At 42.9% G+C, this 18,500-nt stretch overlaps 1 protein-coding gene across 5 annotated transcripts in view; it reads right to left on the minus strand.

The window, feature by feature from the left end:
* Window positions 1-17,726, minus strand: part of ZC3H7B (zinc finger CCCH-type containing 7B) — a 231,682-nt gene extending 213,956 nt beyond the window's left edge. Inside the window, exon 1 of one of the 5 annotated variants that reach the window (XM_075833706.1) lies at window positions 17,614-17,726. Coding sequence is in view for 2 of the 5 variants with exons in the window: in XM_075833704.1 (XP_075689819.1) it covers window positions 12,831-14,376 (1,546 nt within the window). In the remaining 3 variants the exon portion in view is untranslated. Of the gene's footprint in view, window positions 1-267; window positions 334-12,830; window positions 14,873-17,613 lie in introns of those variants that run through there. The other 4 variants (XM_075833704.1, XM_075833707.1, XM_075833708.1 and 1 more) reach the window with 4 other exon arrangements.
* Between the last annotated feature and the right edge of the window lie 774 nt (window positions 17,727-18,500).

Here is an 18,500-nt window from a genome sequence, read left to right on the forward strand (position 1 = left end):
AATCATGAATTTAACTAGCTTTTTTTCATTTTCAGAAATGTCTTGCTAGTAACGTTACCTCAAAAGATTTCTTTATACAGGACAGCCACTAAGCTACGCGAGGTTGTTCGATGAAGGCGGAGAACCACCACTTTTTCCATGCATAAGTGGCAGTTTGGTTGGCTGTGTGACTTGCACACTTTTCACGTCAGGAAAAAGTGGTAGAGGCCTTCTCTGGCCCATTAGAGAGGCCCATTATGTAAATTGTAGTAAAGGTAATCTTCTTACCGGTGGCTGTGTTTGTGAGTTATCCATTCCCTTCTGGTCCTCAGCTGTGTCATGTCACCAGAAATATGACTTTCCAACTGCCACAGCGTCTCATGTGTCGACAGGAAGGCAGTTTCTCTATTCATTACTATCATAGCCTCGATGCGAGTCTTATAGGAATGAATGAACAAACCGACTTCCTGTCCACAAATGAGACGCTGTGGCAGTTGGAGAGTCCTATTGCCGGTCACATGACACAGCTGAGGACCAGAAGGGAGTGGATAACTTACAAATACAGTCACCGGTAAGAAAATTACCTTCACCACAATCTGCATAATGTTCCTTTCCAACGGGCCAAAGAATAAAACGACAGCACACTGAACAAAACAACAACAAGTGTGCGCATAAGCCCTAAGCTATTATCTAGGACAACCATAGAAGTGCATGGAACCTTTAGGCCTGCATCAGACAACATTTTGATGCCGTTTTTTGGGCCAAAGCCAGTAGTGAATCCAAAAGGAAGGAATGAAGGAAAGGTATAAATAAAAGCCTGATGTTTCTTCTTTCTTTTGTGTCCACTTTTGTGTTTGGCTTAAGAACTGCACCAAAACTGGGAGTGAGATCCTGGCCTTACTGTACCTCCATATGCCTCTGATTTTAGGCTGCGTTGACATCAGCATTGGGCTTCTGTTCATGGGTTCCGTTCGACCTTTCCGTTGGAGAAACCCATGAACGGAAAGTCAAACTAAAACCACAGCTTCCTTTTGCATTACCATTAATTTCAATGGTAATGCTGATTGTTTCCGTTAAAAAAACAGAAACCTTACGGAACGGAAACAAATTGCAATGGAAGCATTACCATTGAAATCAATGGTTACGCAAACGGAAGCTATGGTTTCCATTCGGCTTTCCAATCATGGGTTCCTCCAATGGAAAGGTCTAATGGAACCCGTGAACAGAAGTCCGGCGCCGATGTGAACAGGACCGAAAAAATAAATAAATAAAAAAAATAAAAAGGCACTCCCTATTGGATGCTATGGTTGTACAGAGCCTTTCTGTACATGCAGCATTCAACTGACCGCAGTACAAAGCCATATGGGACTCCGTGTGCATGAGGCATTAAGAGCCTAGAACGGGATCAGACCCCATCATGTGTAATCAAGAAAGCCTAAAAAATACATACAAAATATATGGCTACCACACACAGCCATATTACATTATAAGTTCAGATGTGTTCTATACTTTTGAAGATTTACCCCTTTGCTTTGCAACTGTGCAGTATGTTTCCTTACAGATTTGAGGGCATGCCAACGGTAAAATTTGCATGTAACACATGCAGATTTTAAAAGGAGCTATCTGGGACTTTCAAAATTGGCAGCAGGGCAGGGAATGGTGTTAAATAATAAACTAGCAGATACTCACCCCCTTAAGTGACCCCTCGCTCCAGCAATGAAACTCCGTAGTCCACGTCTCCGGAAGCTCCCGCAGTAGTCACATGCTGTTCATGGCAGCATCACCACTAATGCCAGTCATAGGCTGCATCGGCAAGTGACTTCTACAGGAGCGTGTGGGACCGGACCCATGCAGAACGGGGTCTCAGCACTGGAGTGGGGGGCACTTCAGAAGATCTTCTAGTTTATAATTGTGAACATGGCTTTAAAGGTTCTTTAAAAAAAATTATATTGCAAAGCTTTTCCACTTTCGTCTCATCTGAATACTTGTGTAGTTAAAGAGGCTCTGTCACCACATTATAAGTGGCCTATATTGTACATGTGATCGGCGCTGTAATGTGGATTACAGCAGTGTTTTTTATTTAGAAAAACGATCATTTTTGACTGAGTTATGACCCATATTAGCTTTATGCTAATAGGTTTCTCAATGGACAACTGGGCGTGTGTTTTACTTTTTGGCCAAGTGTGCGTTGTGGAGAGAAGTGTATGACGCTGACCAATCAGCGTCAAATCTCCCTGCTCTCAGCTGCCAGATGTAGCTGAGAGCTGGGGGCGTCCCTGCTCGAACGTGTGAGATCGATATAAGTATCGATCTCACCCGTTTAACCCTTCAGATGCAGTGCTCAATAGCGTGCGCCACATCAGAGTTGTTTTGGAGAGAAGGAGGGAGCTCCCTCTCATCCCACCGATACCCGGTGATAAGATCGCCGAGTGTCTGTGTCTCCCCAGTTCTGCCTGTAGTGAATGCCTGCTAGGTCATGCCAAAGGCATGTCCTAGCAGATGCCTGTCCGTTTTAAACAGAGGTATTGCAGTGTATTATAATAGCGATCGGATGATCACATATTAAAGTCCCCTAGTGGGACTAGTAAAAAAAGTAAAAAATAAAAAAAAAAAAGGTTAATAAAATCTGACATGTGTCACTTTATGTTGTAATAACTCCAGAATGCTTTTACCTATCCAAGCGATTCTGGGATTGTTTTCTCGTGACATGTTGTACTTTATGATACTGAAAAAATTTTGTCGTTAAATTCAATATTTATTTGTAAGAAACGCCAAGATTTAGAGAAAATTAGCAAAAATTAGCATTTTTCTAAATTTTAATGTATTTACTTGTAAAACAGATAGTAATACCACACAAAATACTTACTAGTTTATATTTCCCATATGTCTACTTTATGTTTGCGTCGTTTTTTGAACACTCTTTTATTTTTCTAGGACGTTACGAGGCTTAGAACTTTAGCAGCAATTTCTCATATTTTTAAGAAAATTTCAAAAGGCTATTTTTTCAGGGACCAGTTCAGTTCAGGGACCTTTTAACTATTTTTACTTTTACACACAACATATTCTCAGCCAGTTTTTCTTTTAATAAATCCCGTAGGGAAAACTCCGCAAATAAAGCACATCACATTTTTCTATAAACACCGTAACTATTATATATAGTTATGTCATATAAATAGCTAATCTTTCATAAATTCATGTTATAACTGTGCAAAAATATGGAAATCATTCAAGATGAAAATTAGCTTAGAGAGATCAAATTTATACGTACATCGTTATTCTATTCCTTTCTATCAGGAAGTGATTTGCGTTCCAAGGTATACCAGGGAGTTCCCTATTTTGACCCGCAATTAACCATTGCTAAAAATAGATGGGCTATAAAATCCCAGACTGACTAAGCGATTTAACAGAAGCCATGATTAAGGACGCTGCAAGCGTCAGAAACGCGTAGGCACCGCTCACACTGCCATAAATCCATTATTTCACTCGAGAATATCTACCCACAATGCGATTGTTTTTAATTTTTTCTTACTATATCAATAAAACTTGGAAATAGTTTCCTTTTAAAAGACTTCAAGGACACAGCGCTGGATCCATTTCTTTGTCTTCCTTCCATTTCATACGTGTGCCGACACGAGGACCCGTGCGCAAGTCCACATATGCGATAAGGTGAGCTGGAGGAATCCTCCCAAACATTTTTTCTATATAATTTTCCCATAATGCAGATTGTGGCGTTTTGCAGAGGGAGGTTGCAGTCGCTGCACGAGGAAGCGCTAGTACACACTTTTGATGAAATTATAGGCCCGAGATTGGAAAAAGCTTCGATATCCTCTTTATATAACATCATTATAAATAGAGTCATTAGGCAGAATCCTAAGGATTGCTATAAAAGGTGGGAGAGAGTGACAGGAGATTCGGATATAGCTGAAGTTATACTGAAAGGGTGGAAGACAGTTAGGCCCCATGCACACGACCGCAAAAAACCTCAGTTTTTGCGGACCGCAATTGCGGTCCGCAAAAACGGAGCCATTCACTTTCATTGAACACTGACACCTTTCCGTAGCACTATGGAAATGTTCCGGGAATTATGGAACATGTCCGTTCTTTCGCATTTTGCGGGCCGTGCTCCCATGCTTTGTATGGGAGCACGGCCCGAAAATGCGGCTGTCAGTCAGCGGCCGGCCGTGCCCGCAATCGCGGGCCGGGATTGCGGGCACGGTCGTGTGCATGGGGCCTTAGAAAGGAAATTATAAATGAGAGATGGAGGGAATCGAATTTCAAAATTATGCATAATGCTATTTATGGTTTCAACATCCCGGCTTCTGCCTCCAATCCGGATAGGAGAATTGCTTCTCCTAAATGCCAATTGGCCAAATCTGATATGTACCACGGGATTTGTCAAGCTACCCAACACTTTTGGGGGGAAACGTGCAGGTTTGCAACAACATTCTGGGCAACATCCTTACCAATGTCTCCACAATGTTTGCTATTCCATCAGGTCAGACCACCTGAGGAGAAGGATACGGCGATATCTAGCGGGGTGCCCTCAATAATACACACTGTCCTCACGGTAGCAAAAATATGTCTATTGCAGAACTGGTTGATTAGAGATGTCCCAACTAGGGATGCACGATGCATCGAAACCGTGCATCACAAACCGTTCGATACCGCTATTTCATGTATTTCGATACTTAGCTGCGCAGTCGCACAGCTAAGTATAGTAACACATGAATGTATGAGAGCGGGGCTGCGGCTGTGTAATACAGCCATTGCCCCGCTCCTGACAAGTGCGCGGGGTCAGGATGATGCGATGCGGCCAGTGCTGCACTAATGAGCGGCGGCACTGAAGACAGAACATGGCGGACGCACTAGAAAACACCCCCATGTTCTGTCTTCAGTGCCTGAACCGTCGCTCATTACTGAAGAGCCGGCCGCATCACCTCAGGCTGACCGCGCGCGCACTTCCTGTCAGGAGCGGGGCAATGACTGTATTACACAGCCGCAGCCCCACTGGCGGAGATCAGAGAAACCTCTCTTCTCCGCCGCTATTCACCTGAATGCTGCCATCAAAACGGGCTGCAGCATTCAGGAGAAGATTAGAAGGGGGGGGATGCCCCTGGATCGCATCACAGGAATCCCTGTGACGCGATTGAGGGACATACCATATATAGGCAGACAGCCCAGGGTCCATTGAAGGACTACAGAGCTGTCTGACCATATTTCTTGTTGTTAGGGCATACTTAGGTATGTCCTAACAACTGCCTGTGTACTATACGTACACAGGCTAATGTACTGGCACATATCTGATATATGCCAGTACATTAAAGTTTAAAAATAAAGTAAAAACAAAAGTAATGTTAAATTTAAAAAAAATACACATACAACTTTTTTACAATAAACATAAAAATAAGTCTCAATACATAAAATATACACATATTGGGTATTGGCGCGGCCGTAATAACATGCACAACAATTTTTTGCATCATTTATGATGTGTGCGCTGTAAAAAATAAAAAAATAAAAACGGCTTTCTTTCACTTATTGTGAGGCGCGAGGTGCGATGAATTTAACCTCCACGTGCCTCACATTAATAGTAACTAACCCCATCATGTACCTTACACATTAACCCATTAAGACTGAGAAACATGATGGGATTAATTACTATAAGGCTGGGTTCACACGACCTATTTTCAGACGTAAACGAGGCATATTATGCCTCGTTTTACGTCTGAAAATAGGGCTACAATACGTCGGCAAACATCTGCCTATTAATTTGAATGGGTTTGCCGACGTACTGTGCAGACGACCTGTAATTTACGCGTCGTCGTTTGACAGCTGTCAAACGACGACGCGTAAATGGACTGCCTCGGCAAAGAAGTGCAGGGCACTTCTTTGCCACGTAATTTGAGCTGTTCCTCATTGAACTCAATGAAGCACAGCTCAAGATTTACGAGCGTCTCAGACGGCTCGCAAAATGCGAGGAGCATTTACGTGTGAAACGAGGCAGCTGTTAACAGTCTGTCTTTTCACACGTAAATGCCTCTCATCGTGTGAACATACCCTTAATGTGAGGCACATTCAAAATTCATCACACCTCGCGCCTCACATCAAACAGAAGAACTTTTTTTTTAAATTACGGTTGGCAAAATATCGAAAAACGCAATACTTAACGAAGTATCGGCACTGAAGTCCAAATTCTGGTATCGTGACATCCCTAGTCCCAACAATATCGGAGGTAATCATACAGCTGAAGAAGCTTTTGAATATAGAGCGTCTAGAAATGGAAAGACATAAAGAAAAGGAAAACAACCCACTTTTTCGCCAAATGGAAAAGATTCATTGTTACTCAATTCGATGATAAGGAGATCAGAGAATTAATGTCCTCGTTTCGACATACAGCGTGGTACGCAAAAGAACGCCTTAGTGGTTCTTTGGGAGCATTGGATATATCCTAGATGTATCGGGGAGAAAGATATTGGGACAATACCAGGTATTATTAGACTACTTACACGGGTTCTTTCGGGTGGGACGGAATACTTGAGGGGGATTTGGATGGTTGGCTATGTGTCGGAAATAACTGTAAATTCTTACTTGTATGGACGTTATACTGTGTAATATTTTGTCTGCTATGATGTCGATACATTTTGGCAAATGTTCATTTGTTTTATCAATGTTGTATTGAATTGTTATGTAAAATTGGAAAATGGCAAATAAAAGTGAAAGTTGAAAAAAAAAAAAAACACTGCTGTAATCTACATTACAGTCCCGATCACATCATGTACAATATAGGCCACTTCTAATGTGGTGACAGAGCCTCTTTAACCCCTTCCCGACATCCACCGTATATATACGGCACACGCCGGGTGGGGGAATATGGAGCGGGCTCACGGGCTGAGACCACTCCATAGAGAGTGTGTTGGCTGTGTATTACAGCCGACACTTCCGGGTAACGGGCGGGATTCCGTTCGAGCGCGATCCCGCTGGTTTAACCTGTCAAATGCCACTTTCAATAGAGATCGCAGCATTTAAAATTACTAAAAACATAACGTCCCAACTGCCCCCCCCCGTGGCGAAATCGGGGGGAGCCGTTGGTTGGCACGGCTGCCTGGGGTCTTGACGAAGTCCCCCAGGTCCGCCATCTTTGTACTCTTATGAAGCTCTGCCTCCGGCAGAGCTTCGAAGGAGACTGTCAGAAACGCGATATACTGCAATACATCGATCGCTGTGTCCCCGCTGATTAACCCCTTAAAAGCCGCGTTCAATAGAGATCGCCGTTTTTTAGGGGTTAAGCTGCCATCGCCGGCCTGCTACACGATAGCGGCCGGCGATGGTGACTATGGCAACCGGACACCAAACAATGGCGTCCGGCTATGCCATCGACGGAAGCCTAGTGGGTCCTGACAAAGCGAGTAGCTGACAGTTCTAATACACTGCACTACACATGTAGTGCAGTGTATTAGGGTATGTTCACACGGCTTATTTACGGACATAATTCGGGCGTTTTACGCCTCGAATTACGTCCGAAAATACGCCTCGATAGCGTTGGCAAACATCTGCCCATTGAAAGCAATGGGCTGACGTTTGTCTGTTCACACTAGGCGTATATTTACGCGTCGCTGTCAAAAGACGTAAATAGACGCCCGCGCCAAAGAAGTGTCATGTCACTTCTTCAGACGTAAATGGAGCCGTTTTCCATGGACTCCATGGAAAACCAGCTCCAGTTACGTCCGTAAGAGACGCGGCGTTCAAGCGCCTGCACATGCCGTTACGGCTGAAATGACGGGGCTGTTTTCTCCTGAAACCAGCCCCGTAATTTCAGCCGCTACAGACGCTGCCGTGTGAACATACCCTTAGAATTGCGAACAGGGCCTCCTGCCCTCAAGTCCCCTAGTGGGACAAAGTAATAAAGTTAAAAAAAAAAGTGTAGAAATAAGAAAATAAAAGTTTTAAAAATAAAAATCCCCCTTTTTACCTTATCAGTCCTTTATTATTATTAATAAAAAAATATAAACAAACAAACTATACATAATTGATATCGCCGCGTCCGTAACGGCCTGAACTACAAAATTATTTTGTTATTTATCCTGCACGGTGAACGCCGTAAAAAAAAAAAAATAATAATAAACAGTACCACAATCACAATTCTTTGGTCACTTCACCTCCCAAAAAATGGAATAAAAAGAGATCAAAAAGTCGCATGTACCTAAAAATGGTACTGATCGAAACTACAGTTCGTTACGCAAAAAATAAGTCCTCGCACGGCTTTATTGATTGAAAAATAAAAAAGTTCTGGCTCTTAGAATAAAGGCAACACAAAAAGTGAATGATTTTTTACAAAACATATTTTATTGTGCAAACGCCATAAGTATCTGGTATCGCCGTAATCGTATCGCCCCGCAGAATAAAGTGAATATGTAATTTATAGCGCACGGTGAACGCTGTAAAAAATATAGAATAAAAAAACAATAGTAGAATTGCTGTTTTTTAGTCACCACGCCACCTAAAAATAGAATAAAAACTGATCAAAAAGCTGCATGCACCCCAAGAAAACTACAATGAATTCCTCAAGGGGCCTAGTTTCCACAATGGGGTCACCTTTGGGGGGTTTCCACTGTTTTGGCACCACAAGACCTCTTCAAACCGGACATGGTGCCTAATAAAAAAGAGGCCTCAAAATCCACTAGGTGCTACTTTGCTTCGGAGGCCGGCGCTTCAGTCCATTACCGCACTAGGGCCACATGTGGGATATTTCTCAAAACTGCAGGATCTGGGCAATACGTATTAAGTTGCGTTTCGCTGATAAAACCTTTTGTGTTATAAAAAAAACCGGTATAAAGAGGATTTTCTGACGAAAAAAAAAAATATGTCAATTTCACCTCTACTTTGCTCTAAATTTCTGTGAAACACCTAAAGGGTTCATAAACTTTCTAAATGCTGTTGTGAATACTTTGAGGGGTCTAGTTTCTAAAATGGGGCGTTTGATAGGGGTTTCTAATATATAGGCCCCTCAAAGCAACTTCAGAACTGAACTGGAACCTAAAAAAAATAATAAATAAATGAGGCAATACTTCGCTTCTTACATTATACGGATAATGAGCCGTGCCCACACCGAGATGACCCCAGTTTTGACCGTTTGTATAAACGGAGACCCCTATTAGACCGTTTCAGTGCCCGGTTTTCCCAAGCATACACCCCCGATAAGTGTATTTCTATTGATGAGTCCCTGGTACATTTTAAAGGGAGGGATTAATTCCACGAGTACCTGCCGGGTAAGAGGGCAAGGTATGGTGGGAAAATGTATAAGCTGTGCGAGAGTGCATCAGGGTGTACCCACAGATTTAGGATATATGAAGGGAAGGACACCAGTATTCAGCCCCCAGAATGCCCCCCCCCCCTTACTGGGAGTTAATACAAAAATTGTGTGGGATTTGGTGCACCCGCTGCTGGACCAGGGTTACCACCTCTACCTGGATAATGTTTATACCAGCGTCCCACTCTTCAAGTGCCTCACTTACAGTCCTGCGGCATGCGGCACTGCTAGAAGAAATCTGAGAGGCCTCCCTAAGACTTTGCTTGGGCAAACACTCAGAAGGGGTGAGAGCAGGGCACAATCTAGCAGAAACATATTGTGTGTCAAGTACAAGGTCAAGAGAGATGTCACACCCGTACCCATGTACCTGTACGAGGTACCAGTACAGAGACCCCCAAACCAGACTGCATCCTGGACTACAATAGGTACATGGGAGTGGGGGACTTGTCAGATCATGTCCTGAAGCCCTACAGCGCCATGCAGTGTGGTATAAGAAGCTGGCCGGGCACCTCATACAGATGGCATTGTACAATGTGTACGTGCTACGTCGATGTACAGGCCAGACGGGAACTTTCCTGGAATTTCAAGAGGTGGTTATCAAGAACCTAATCTTTAGGGACCAAGAAGGGAGGGGGGCACCCAGTACTTCTGGAAGCGAGGCCACACACATCGTACCAGGGCAACACTATCCAGGAGAAGTTTCCCAAACTGGCAAGAAGGGAAAAGAGGTGCAAAGTCTGCTATAAGAGGGGGATAAGGGAGGACACAATATATCAATGTGACATGTGTCCCGAAAAACTAAGGCTCTGTATGAAAGTGTGTTTTAAAATTTATCATACATCCCTTGGTTTATAATTTACCCCAATTTTACTTACCCTGATGTACTTCGCACACCTTATCCCCATTGGCTTTCTCCTCTTGGCCCTGCTGTGTGCCCAGGCAGCTGATAACAGCCACATGTAGGGTATTGCCGTACCCAGGAGAACCCACATTACAGTTTACGGGGTGTATGTCTCCGGTCAAAATGCTCACTACACCTCTAGATGAATGCCTTAAGGGTGTAGTTTTTAAAATGGGGTCACTTCTTGCGGGTTTCAACTGTACTGGTACCTCAGGGGCTTCTACATACATGACTTCGCACCAGAAAAGCTCCAGTAGGCCAAATGGTGGTCCTTTCCTTCTGAGCCCTCCCATGGGCCCAAACGGCAGTTTATCACCACAAATGGGATATTGCCGCATTAAGGACAAATTGGGAAACAAAATGGGGTATTTTGTTCCCTGTGAAAATAAGAAATTTTGATCACAAATGACATCTTATTGGAAAAAATTAAATTTTTTTAATTTTACAGCCCAATTCAAATTGGTGCTGTGAAAAAAAACTGTGCGGTCAAAATGGTAACAACAACCATAAATGAATTCCTTGAGTGGCGTAGTTTCCAAAATGGTGTCACTATTGGGGGATTCCTACTGTTTTGGCACCTCAACACCTTTTCAAACCTGGCATGCTGCCTAAAATATATTAGAATAAATAAATAAATAAATAAAAAGCCTCAAAATGCACTAGGTGCTTCCTTGCTTCTAGGGCTTGTGTTTTAGTCCACGAGCGCAGTAGAGCCACATGTGGGACATTTCTAAAAACTGCAGAATCTGGACAATACATATTTAGTAGTGTTTCTCTGGTAAAACCTTCTGTGTTACAGAAAAAAACATTTAATAAAATTGAAATTCAGCAAGAAAAATTAAATTTGCAAATTTCACTTCCACTTTGCTTTAATTCCTGTGAAATGCCTGAAGGGTTAAAAAAAACTGTCTAAATGCTGTTTTGAATACTTTGAGGGGTCTAGTTTTTAAAATGGGGTGTTTGATAGGGGTTTCTAATATATAGGCCCCTCAAAGCCCCTTCAGAACTGAACAGGTACCTTAAAAAAAAAGGCTTTTGACATTTTCTTAAAAATATGAGAAATTGCTGTTTATGTTCCAAGCCTTGTAACGTCCAAGAAAAAGAAAAGAATGTTCAAAAAAAACGATGCCAATCTAAAGTAGACATATGGGAAATGTGAACTAGTAACTATTTTGGGTGGTATAACCGTCTGTTTTACAAGCAGATGCATTTAAATTCTGAAAAATGCTATTTTTTCAAAATGTTCTCTAAATTTTGCAATTTTCCACCAATAAACACTGAATATATCGACCAAATTTTACCACGAAGATGAAGCCCAATGTGTCATGAGAAAACAATCTCAGAATCGCTTGGATAGGTTTAAGCATTCCGACGTTATTACCACATAAAGTGAAATATGTCAGATTTGAAAAATGGGCTCTGAGCCTTAAGGCTAAAACTAGGCTGCGTCCTTAAGATATTTTTTTTATTGAAATCAAAGTTCTAGATGATAAAGATTTTTTAAGTTGACTTATTAAAAATCGTATTTAGTATTTCCGATACAGATTCTATGTATCCTCTATACATAGAAGCTGTATCATTCGCTATGAGCCGATTCCGTCAGTTCAGCCAAAAACTGATGGGTCACTGAAAGAAGGTCCTATGTGTGTCTAGGTTCATTAAGGGGGGGGGGGGGGTCGTTGCCTTTATGAATACAGCAGACTTATCTAGGAGTCCGTTGTATTTATGAAGGGAATGCTTCCCCCACCCCTCTCATCATTGACTGACATTTATACATAAATTCTATATGAGTATGCAGAACTACGAGACCGCTGAATTCTGTATTAGCCAAACGGCACAATATTTTTTCTGCCGTTTGGGCTAATAGTAGAGCGGAACTGTCCCCATACTATGCTGCCACTATGCAGATCCATTTTTTTTTTTCTTTTCTAAAAAGCAACAGCTATTATGTTGTACAACTATAGACTCAGATACTTGAATAGTGAGAATCAAATGCAAGCAATACTCCCAAAAGAAAATTAAAAAGGGGTTTTCCCATGAGGATATTTAGGACATATCTACAGGATATGTCATAAATGTCAGATTCGGGTCCCACCTCTGGGACCTGCACTTATCTCTAGAACGGGGCCCTCTAAACCCTGTTCTAGCTTTTTGTGCTCAAGCAGACTCCCGGCCACTTCCTGATTACATGGTCGGGAGTTACGGAAACAGCGTAGCTCAGCGAGTAATGGCCGGGAGTCAGCGTAAGCACAAAAACCTAGAACGGGGTTTAGGGCGCCGTGTTCTAGAGATCCCGAATCTAACATTTATGACATATCCTGTGGATAGGTCTTAAAATGTCCCTGATGGGAAAACCCCTTTAATAAATACAAACTGAGTTTACGATTTTAAGCCCAATGGCATAGATGAACCAATAATTGATTCTCAAAACGGATATTCTAAGCTGACAATTCATCCCTTCATTAGAACAGGACCTATGCATAAAAGGACCCCTTGGGTGTGGTACAGTCGCTTTGGCAACTGCAACACCCAACAATATCTGGGTCTTTCTATGCCCAACTTAAGACTGGTCGAATACATGGCGGAAAAGATTCCTATGACAAAGACAAAAAGGTTATTCTCCGTTATTTATCATCATCTCACCTCCCCAAACATCATATCTGGCTTTTATGGACACCTCAGGTAAGTTCATAATGGGTATCTCAGGTCTATCATGATTTCCAAAATTAAGAATTGATTTTGGCTCTATTAACACTCTTCCAAAACTCTCTCCATTTAACAACATATGAGGCGTTTTAACATCTTCAATATTTCTTTTCACTGGCAGGTCTTTTGCATGGGAAGGCTCTATAGCAGGCAAAATCCCCTTTGCAGGGGGAAAGTCCTTTGATTGTGGGCAGCCCTTTCCCAGGGGAGAGTCCTTTGCAGAGATCACCTTTAAGGGAGAACCTTTAGCACTTTGGAGCCCCTTCTCAGAGAGATTGTCCTTGGTGGATGGAGGTACATTATACGGGGGAGCATTCTTGTTTGCATGGGTAGAGTACTTAGTGGCAGTGGTGCCCTTTGCAGTGGAGAGAGTATCCTTAGTGGCAGTGGTGCCCTTTGCAGTGGAGAGAGTATCCTTAGTGGCAGTGGTGCCCTTTGCAGTGGAGAGAGTATCCTTAGTGGCAGTGGTGCCCTTTGCAGTGGAGAGAGTATCCTTAGTGGCAGTGGTGCCCTTTGCAGTGGAGAGAGTATCCTTAGTGGCAGTGGTGTCCTTTGCAGTGGAGAGTGTATCCTTAGTGGCAGTGGTGCCCTTTGCAGTGGAGAGAGTATCTTTAGTGGCAGTGGTGTCCTTTGCAGTGGGAGGAGCATTCTTAGTGGCAGAGGTACCCTTTGTATGGGAAGCATCCTTAGCAGATGTGCCCTTTGCAGGAGGAGAATCCTTTGTGGACAGGTTTTCCTTCACATGGGATGCCCCTTTGGACACTGGATGCCTTTTTAAAGGAAGGGAGTCCTTAGTCGCCTGGGTACCCTTTGCAGGCAGAGCGACCTGAGAACTCTTTGCCGCTCCAGTGTTCTTAGCGGCCTGGGGACCTTTTGAAGGTGGATCTTCCTTGGTAGTCAAGAGACCCTTTACAGGGAGATCATCCTTAGTGGCCTGGGTCCCCTTTGCAGGTAGATCGTCCTTAGCGGCTTGGGATCTTTTTGTGGAGGGAGTGTCCTTAGAAGCCAGGAGGCCTTTTGCAGGGGAAGGTTCCTTTTCCAGGATAGCTTCCATTGAACCTATAGGTTCAATGTCATTATCTTCTACAGGAGCCACCATTATCCAGTACCTCAATGGGCAATCATCACAGCTAATAAGGGTTGGGCAGGAATTTATCCCAATTACCCCTTCTGCCTCAACAAGTATTGACTGGTAATAATTTGTATCGGCTTTTGTAGAGTCCACAATTCTTACCATCCCCCGATTCAAGGCTCTAGCCATGACAGAGCGTATTACCCCATCGGGCATATCTGATGGGACAAAAACTACAATGACCGTTCGCCTCGGATCAGCGTTCTTTCGCAAACACCATCGGTACGCACCTTTTTCAATACCTCTGGCGAACATTTCACTCATCAGTCCAAATACCACATGCTCAGTAGAGTTATCATCAGGCTTTGCAGCATGGACCCGCTTTCTCTTTCCTCCTTTCTTAGAAGACATTGTAAGAGTCACTACAGATTAAGAACTGCAAACAGCGATGCCAAGCAAGTCCAATACATCAGCACACTCGCCTTCTATTCAGTGTGTGCAAACTGAATACATACAAGTCCCAGTGTTACAGAATCACCGTAGTAACCCCAAAAACGAAAAGCAATGGGCAGAAATGAGTATCGGACCCGGTTAACTGTAACCACACACGCAGCATCAGCAGCTCTGAGGGGTTACTTTCACTTCATGTCATTCATTAACAGCGGCTTCGCCATTACCTGCGCCCTTATTCGGTGGTCAAATAATAATCCAGCCTGTAAATCTAGTGCAGACGCTGCTCATTCACTGGGACTCATAGCGCGGAAAAGCGTCCCAGACGCACTTCACAAACTGCAGGGACCACACGGCGCAAACTACAGACGGAAAGACCGCTGTAAAGAGGAGCGGGTACATCCGCTAGAGAAGCAGGCGAGTTTACAGATTACTGTCCCCATGTCAAGAGCCATTTTGGCGTTTCTTATACCATGCATTTCAAAGGCTCGTAGTCTTCAAGAAAATGTCGATCAACGACTCGAAAGAAGACAGCAGTTATAATAGTGTAAAACAGGAAATAAATCCTTAAATCCTCCTCTCTGAGTCGACCTACGTTTACCTAGCAACAATGCTTTAACCCTGAATGAGCCAGAGGCAAGAACATCAAACAATCTTCCTATGCAATAATCCGCTAAATTAGAGGCAATTTTGTGGTGGCTGATGTATAAGTGGGACATGCAATCTAACCATGATTGCTGTTTACTATTACACAATTTTTAGGTATTCTCAAGAAAAATTGGCATCATTTTTTGACCTCCTTTATTAACAATTTACCTTCCATGGAGGTATATTTACATGTTACTATTGATTTACACCATTGATTAGCATATGTGCGAAATTGTTTCGGAGCATAAAATGGATGTTTACACTGCGAGCGAATTTGTTCGCATATTAGATTAAACTAGTACAGTGTAAGACAGACAAGTCAGCAAACGGCTGTTTGCATGTTAAACTGGGTTCACACACCCTATTTACGGACGTAATTCGGGCGTTTTAACCTCGAATTACGTCCGAAAATACGGTTTTAATGCGCCGCCAAACATCTGCCCATTCATTTAAATGGGCTTTACGATGTTCTGTGCCGACGGTAATTTTTTTAAATTTTTTGTAAAAAAGACGCCTGCGTCAAAGAAGTGCCTGTCACTTCTTGGGACGTAATTGGAGCCGTTTTCCATTTACTCCATAGAAAAACAGCTCCAATTACATCTGTAATGGACGCTGCAAAAAACGCCTGCAACATGCCATTACGTCTGAAATTCCGGAGCGGTTTTCTCATGAAAACAGCTCCGTAATTTCAGCCGTAATCGACGCTGCCGTGTGAACATATCCTAACCAATCAATACATAAGTTATTTTTATGTATTATCAATTTTTACCAACGGTTAGTTTCATTATCTGTTATGTGTAAAAAGAATACAGGGAGTGATTCCCCTTGTTGGAACAAAAGATCACAGATGGGGTTGTCTAGGACTAGAAGAGCATGGCAGCTTTATTCCAGGAACAGTGTGGTAATGCAGCTCTACTCCATTCACTTCAATGGAGTGGAGCTGCAATACCTTACACAACCCATAGACAGATGTGGCGCTGTTTCCGGAAAAAAGTTGCTATGTTTTTCTAACCTTGTACCATTTATGTGTTACGATAATTGCCTGAACAATAGTTTGAACAAACCTTGGTTCACAATCGTCTTTTCAGGGTACTATTACATGTTTGCGGCTGAGCCGTGGTAACCGCATGCGGATTACCACGAATTGCCATACTGCACTTGCCATAGTTTCAAATGGCAAGTACAGTTGCAACACAGTAATAAGCGGTAATCCGCATGGAGTCACCGCGGCTCGACCGCATGTGTAATAGATTATTGTACAGTAGAATATAAATGTAAGTAAACATTATCTGCCAGTATAAAAGGACCCTTAGGCCATATTCACACAAGTGTATTTCACACGATTAAAACAACGGACGTCACACGGACCTATGCAAGTCACGTAGTCAAACTCACTGCACGTCCTATACTTGTGCATCACGCACCCATTGAAATCCAACGGTGCATGAAAATCAGGGACAGCACACGGACGCACATCCTTCAGTTTATTTTGCTGACATAAAAACGCATGAGATACGGATGACATACGCACATAAAAAACGCAGATGTGCACCGTACACGGATGTCACACAGAACTGCAACGCAAGAAAAACGCTGCATTTTTTACGTGTGCAAAACGGACACGCTCGTGTGAATAAGGCCTTAGGCTGGGTTCACACCATGCGCTTTTGTTGAGTTTTTAACATGCATTGTTTTTTTTCGCCATGGCAGTTTATCTCCAAAAACAAAAAAACGCATGTTGCAAACCCAGCCTAAGGCCTTATCCACACTAACGTATTTTACGTTCGTGATACGCGCGTGAAAATCACGCGTGTTGCACGGACCTATGTTAGCCAATGGGGACGTTCAGAATGTCTGTGATTTTCACGCAGCGTGTGTCCGCTGCTTAAAACTCACGAATGTCCTATACTTGGTCATTTTTCGCGCATCACGCACCCATTGAAGTCAATGGGTGTGTGAAAATCACGCATGGCACACAGAAGCAGTTCCGTGTGCCGCACGTGATTCGCGCTACAGTTGTTAAATAAATGAAAACATAGAAGCACCTCCTGCTTTTATGTTTGTAAACATAAAAACAGTGTCAGGTCGATGCCATATGCGCGAAAATCATGTAGGCACGCACCAAATACTGATGCCACACGGAACAGCTACACGTGCAAAACGAAGCATTTTATGCACGCGCAATATGCACACGCTCGCGTGAATAAGGCCTTCATTTTACCGAAGTCGGCCTACCAGACAATCGTTTTAGCTCACAGGCCGGTTATTGTGAGGAACGCTTGTTATTGTTCGCATTGGACAATAATCGCCTGTGTAAATAGGCCATTGCTGAAAATGTGTACCCCTTTTATAACCGCCCAGCAGTGGAGCTCATTTACAGGAGACGGTCATATGTAACATGTAGACAGAGGAGAGCTGAGAAACGGCACTCTGCATGACGTACAGGACAGGATGTAGTATTCCGTTTTCCTGCCGGTAACAAACTTCCTGCTCCATTATGTAGTTGGCAATAAAGAGCAGACTCCGCTCCCTACACCCCACCTCTCGTACCTTAGCAGCTGTCCAGGGACAGGCATGTGTTCCTCCGCAGGAGCAGCCAGGTCCTGTTGCCAGACGTGTTCTCTACTGTTTTGCTACTTTCATTTCCAGGCTTGAGAGGGAGGCTCCGCCTACCTCAGCAGCTGTAATGTATGGGTCCTAGAGAAGCAAGCTATCACTGGCTAGGCTGCCTCGTGTCACGCCACACCTGATTAACCCCTTAATACCAAAGGTGTTTTAAACCTTAGTGACCAGAGTAATTTTCGCAGTTTTGCTATTCACAGATGTAACGCAGTATAGCTCTGTATGTGTTCTATGTATCGATGTGAATTTTGCACTGTTTTCTTGGGACATGTAGTGCTTCCTTTTTGTGGTATGTATGTATAGGTAACATTTTTGTTACTTTTTTTTTATAGCCGTGGAAATACAGAAAAAAATAAACATTTTGATTTTTCATCATTTAAAATGTAACAGTTTGAAAATAAAAGTAATTGTATCATACAAATGTATTGAAATATATTTTTTCATTTATCCTGATCATAAGGACGCCTGACTTGGAGGTGTAGTTTTTTTTTTTTTTTGGACCAGAAATCTAGTATAAAACACAAGTGCCCCTTTTTTCAAATGCGCACCAAAATGTCTTAATTTTGTTTTTTACACCATGGTATTAATGTATGGATAATGGACTTGAAGTCCAATAAATAATGGTAAAAAAAACATTGTGTTCTATAAACTAGACACGCGCATGATTTTCACGCGCGTCGCACAGACCTATATTAGTCTATGGGGCCGTGCAGACATGTGCGTGATTTTTACAAAGCGTTGGTCCGCTGCGTAAAAGTCACGACATGTCCGTTCTTTGTGCGTTTTTCGCGCATCACGCACCCGTTGAAGTCAAT

The sequence above is a fragment of the Rhinoderma darwinii genome, chromosome 7 (genome assembly GCF_050947455.1).
Source record: "Rhinoderma darwinii isolate aRhiDar2 chromosome 7, aRhiDar2.hap1, whole genome shotgun sequence".
Lineage (NCBI taxonomy): Eukaryota > Metazoa > Chordata > Amphibia > Anura > Rhinodermatidae > Rhinoderma > Rhinoderma darwinii.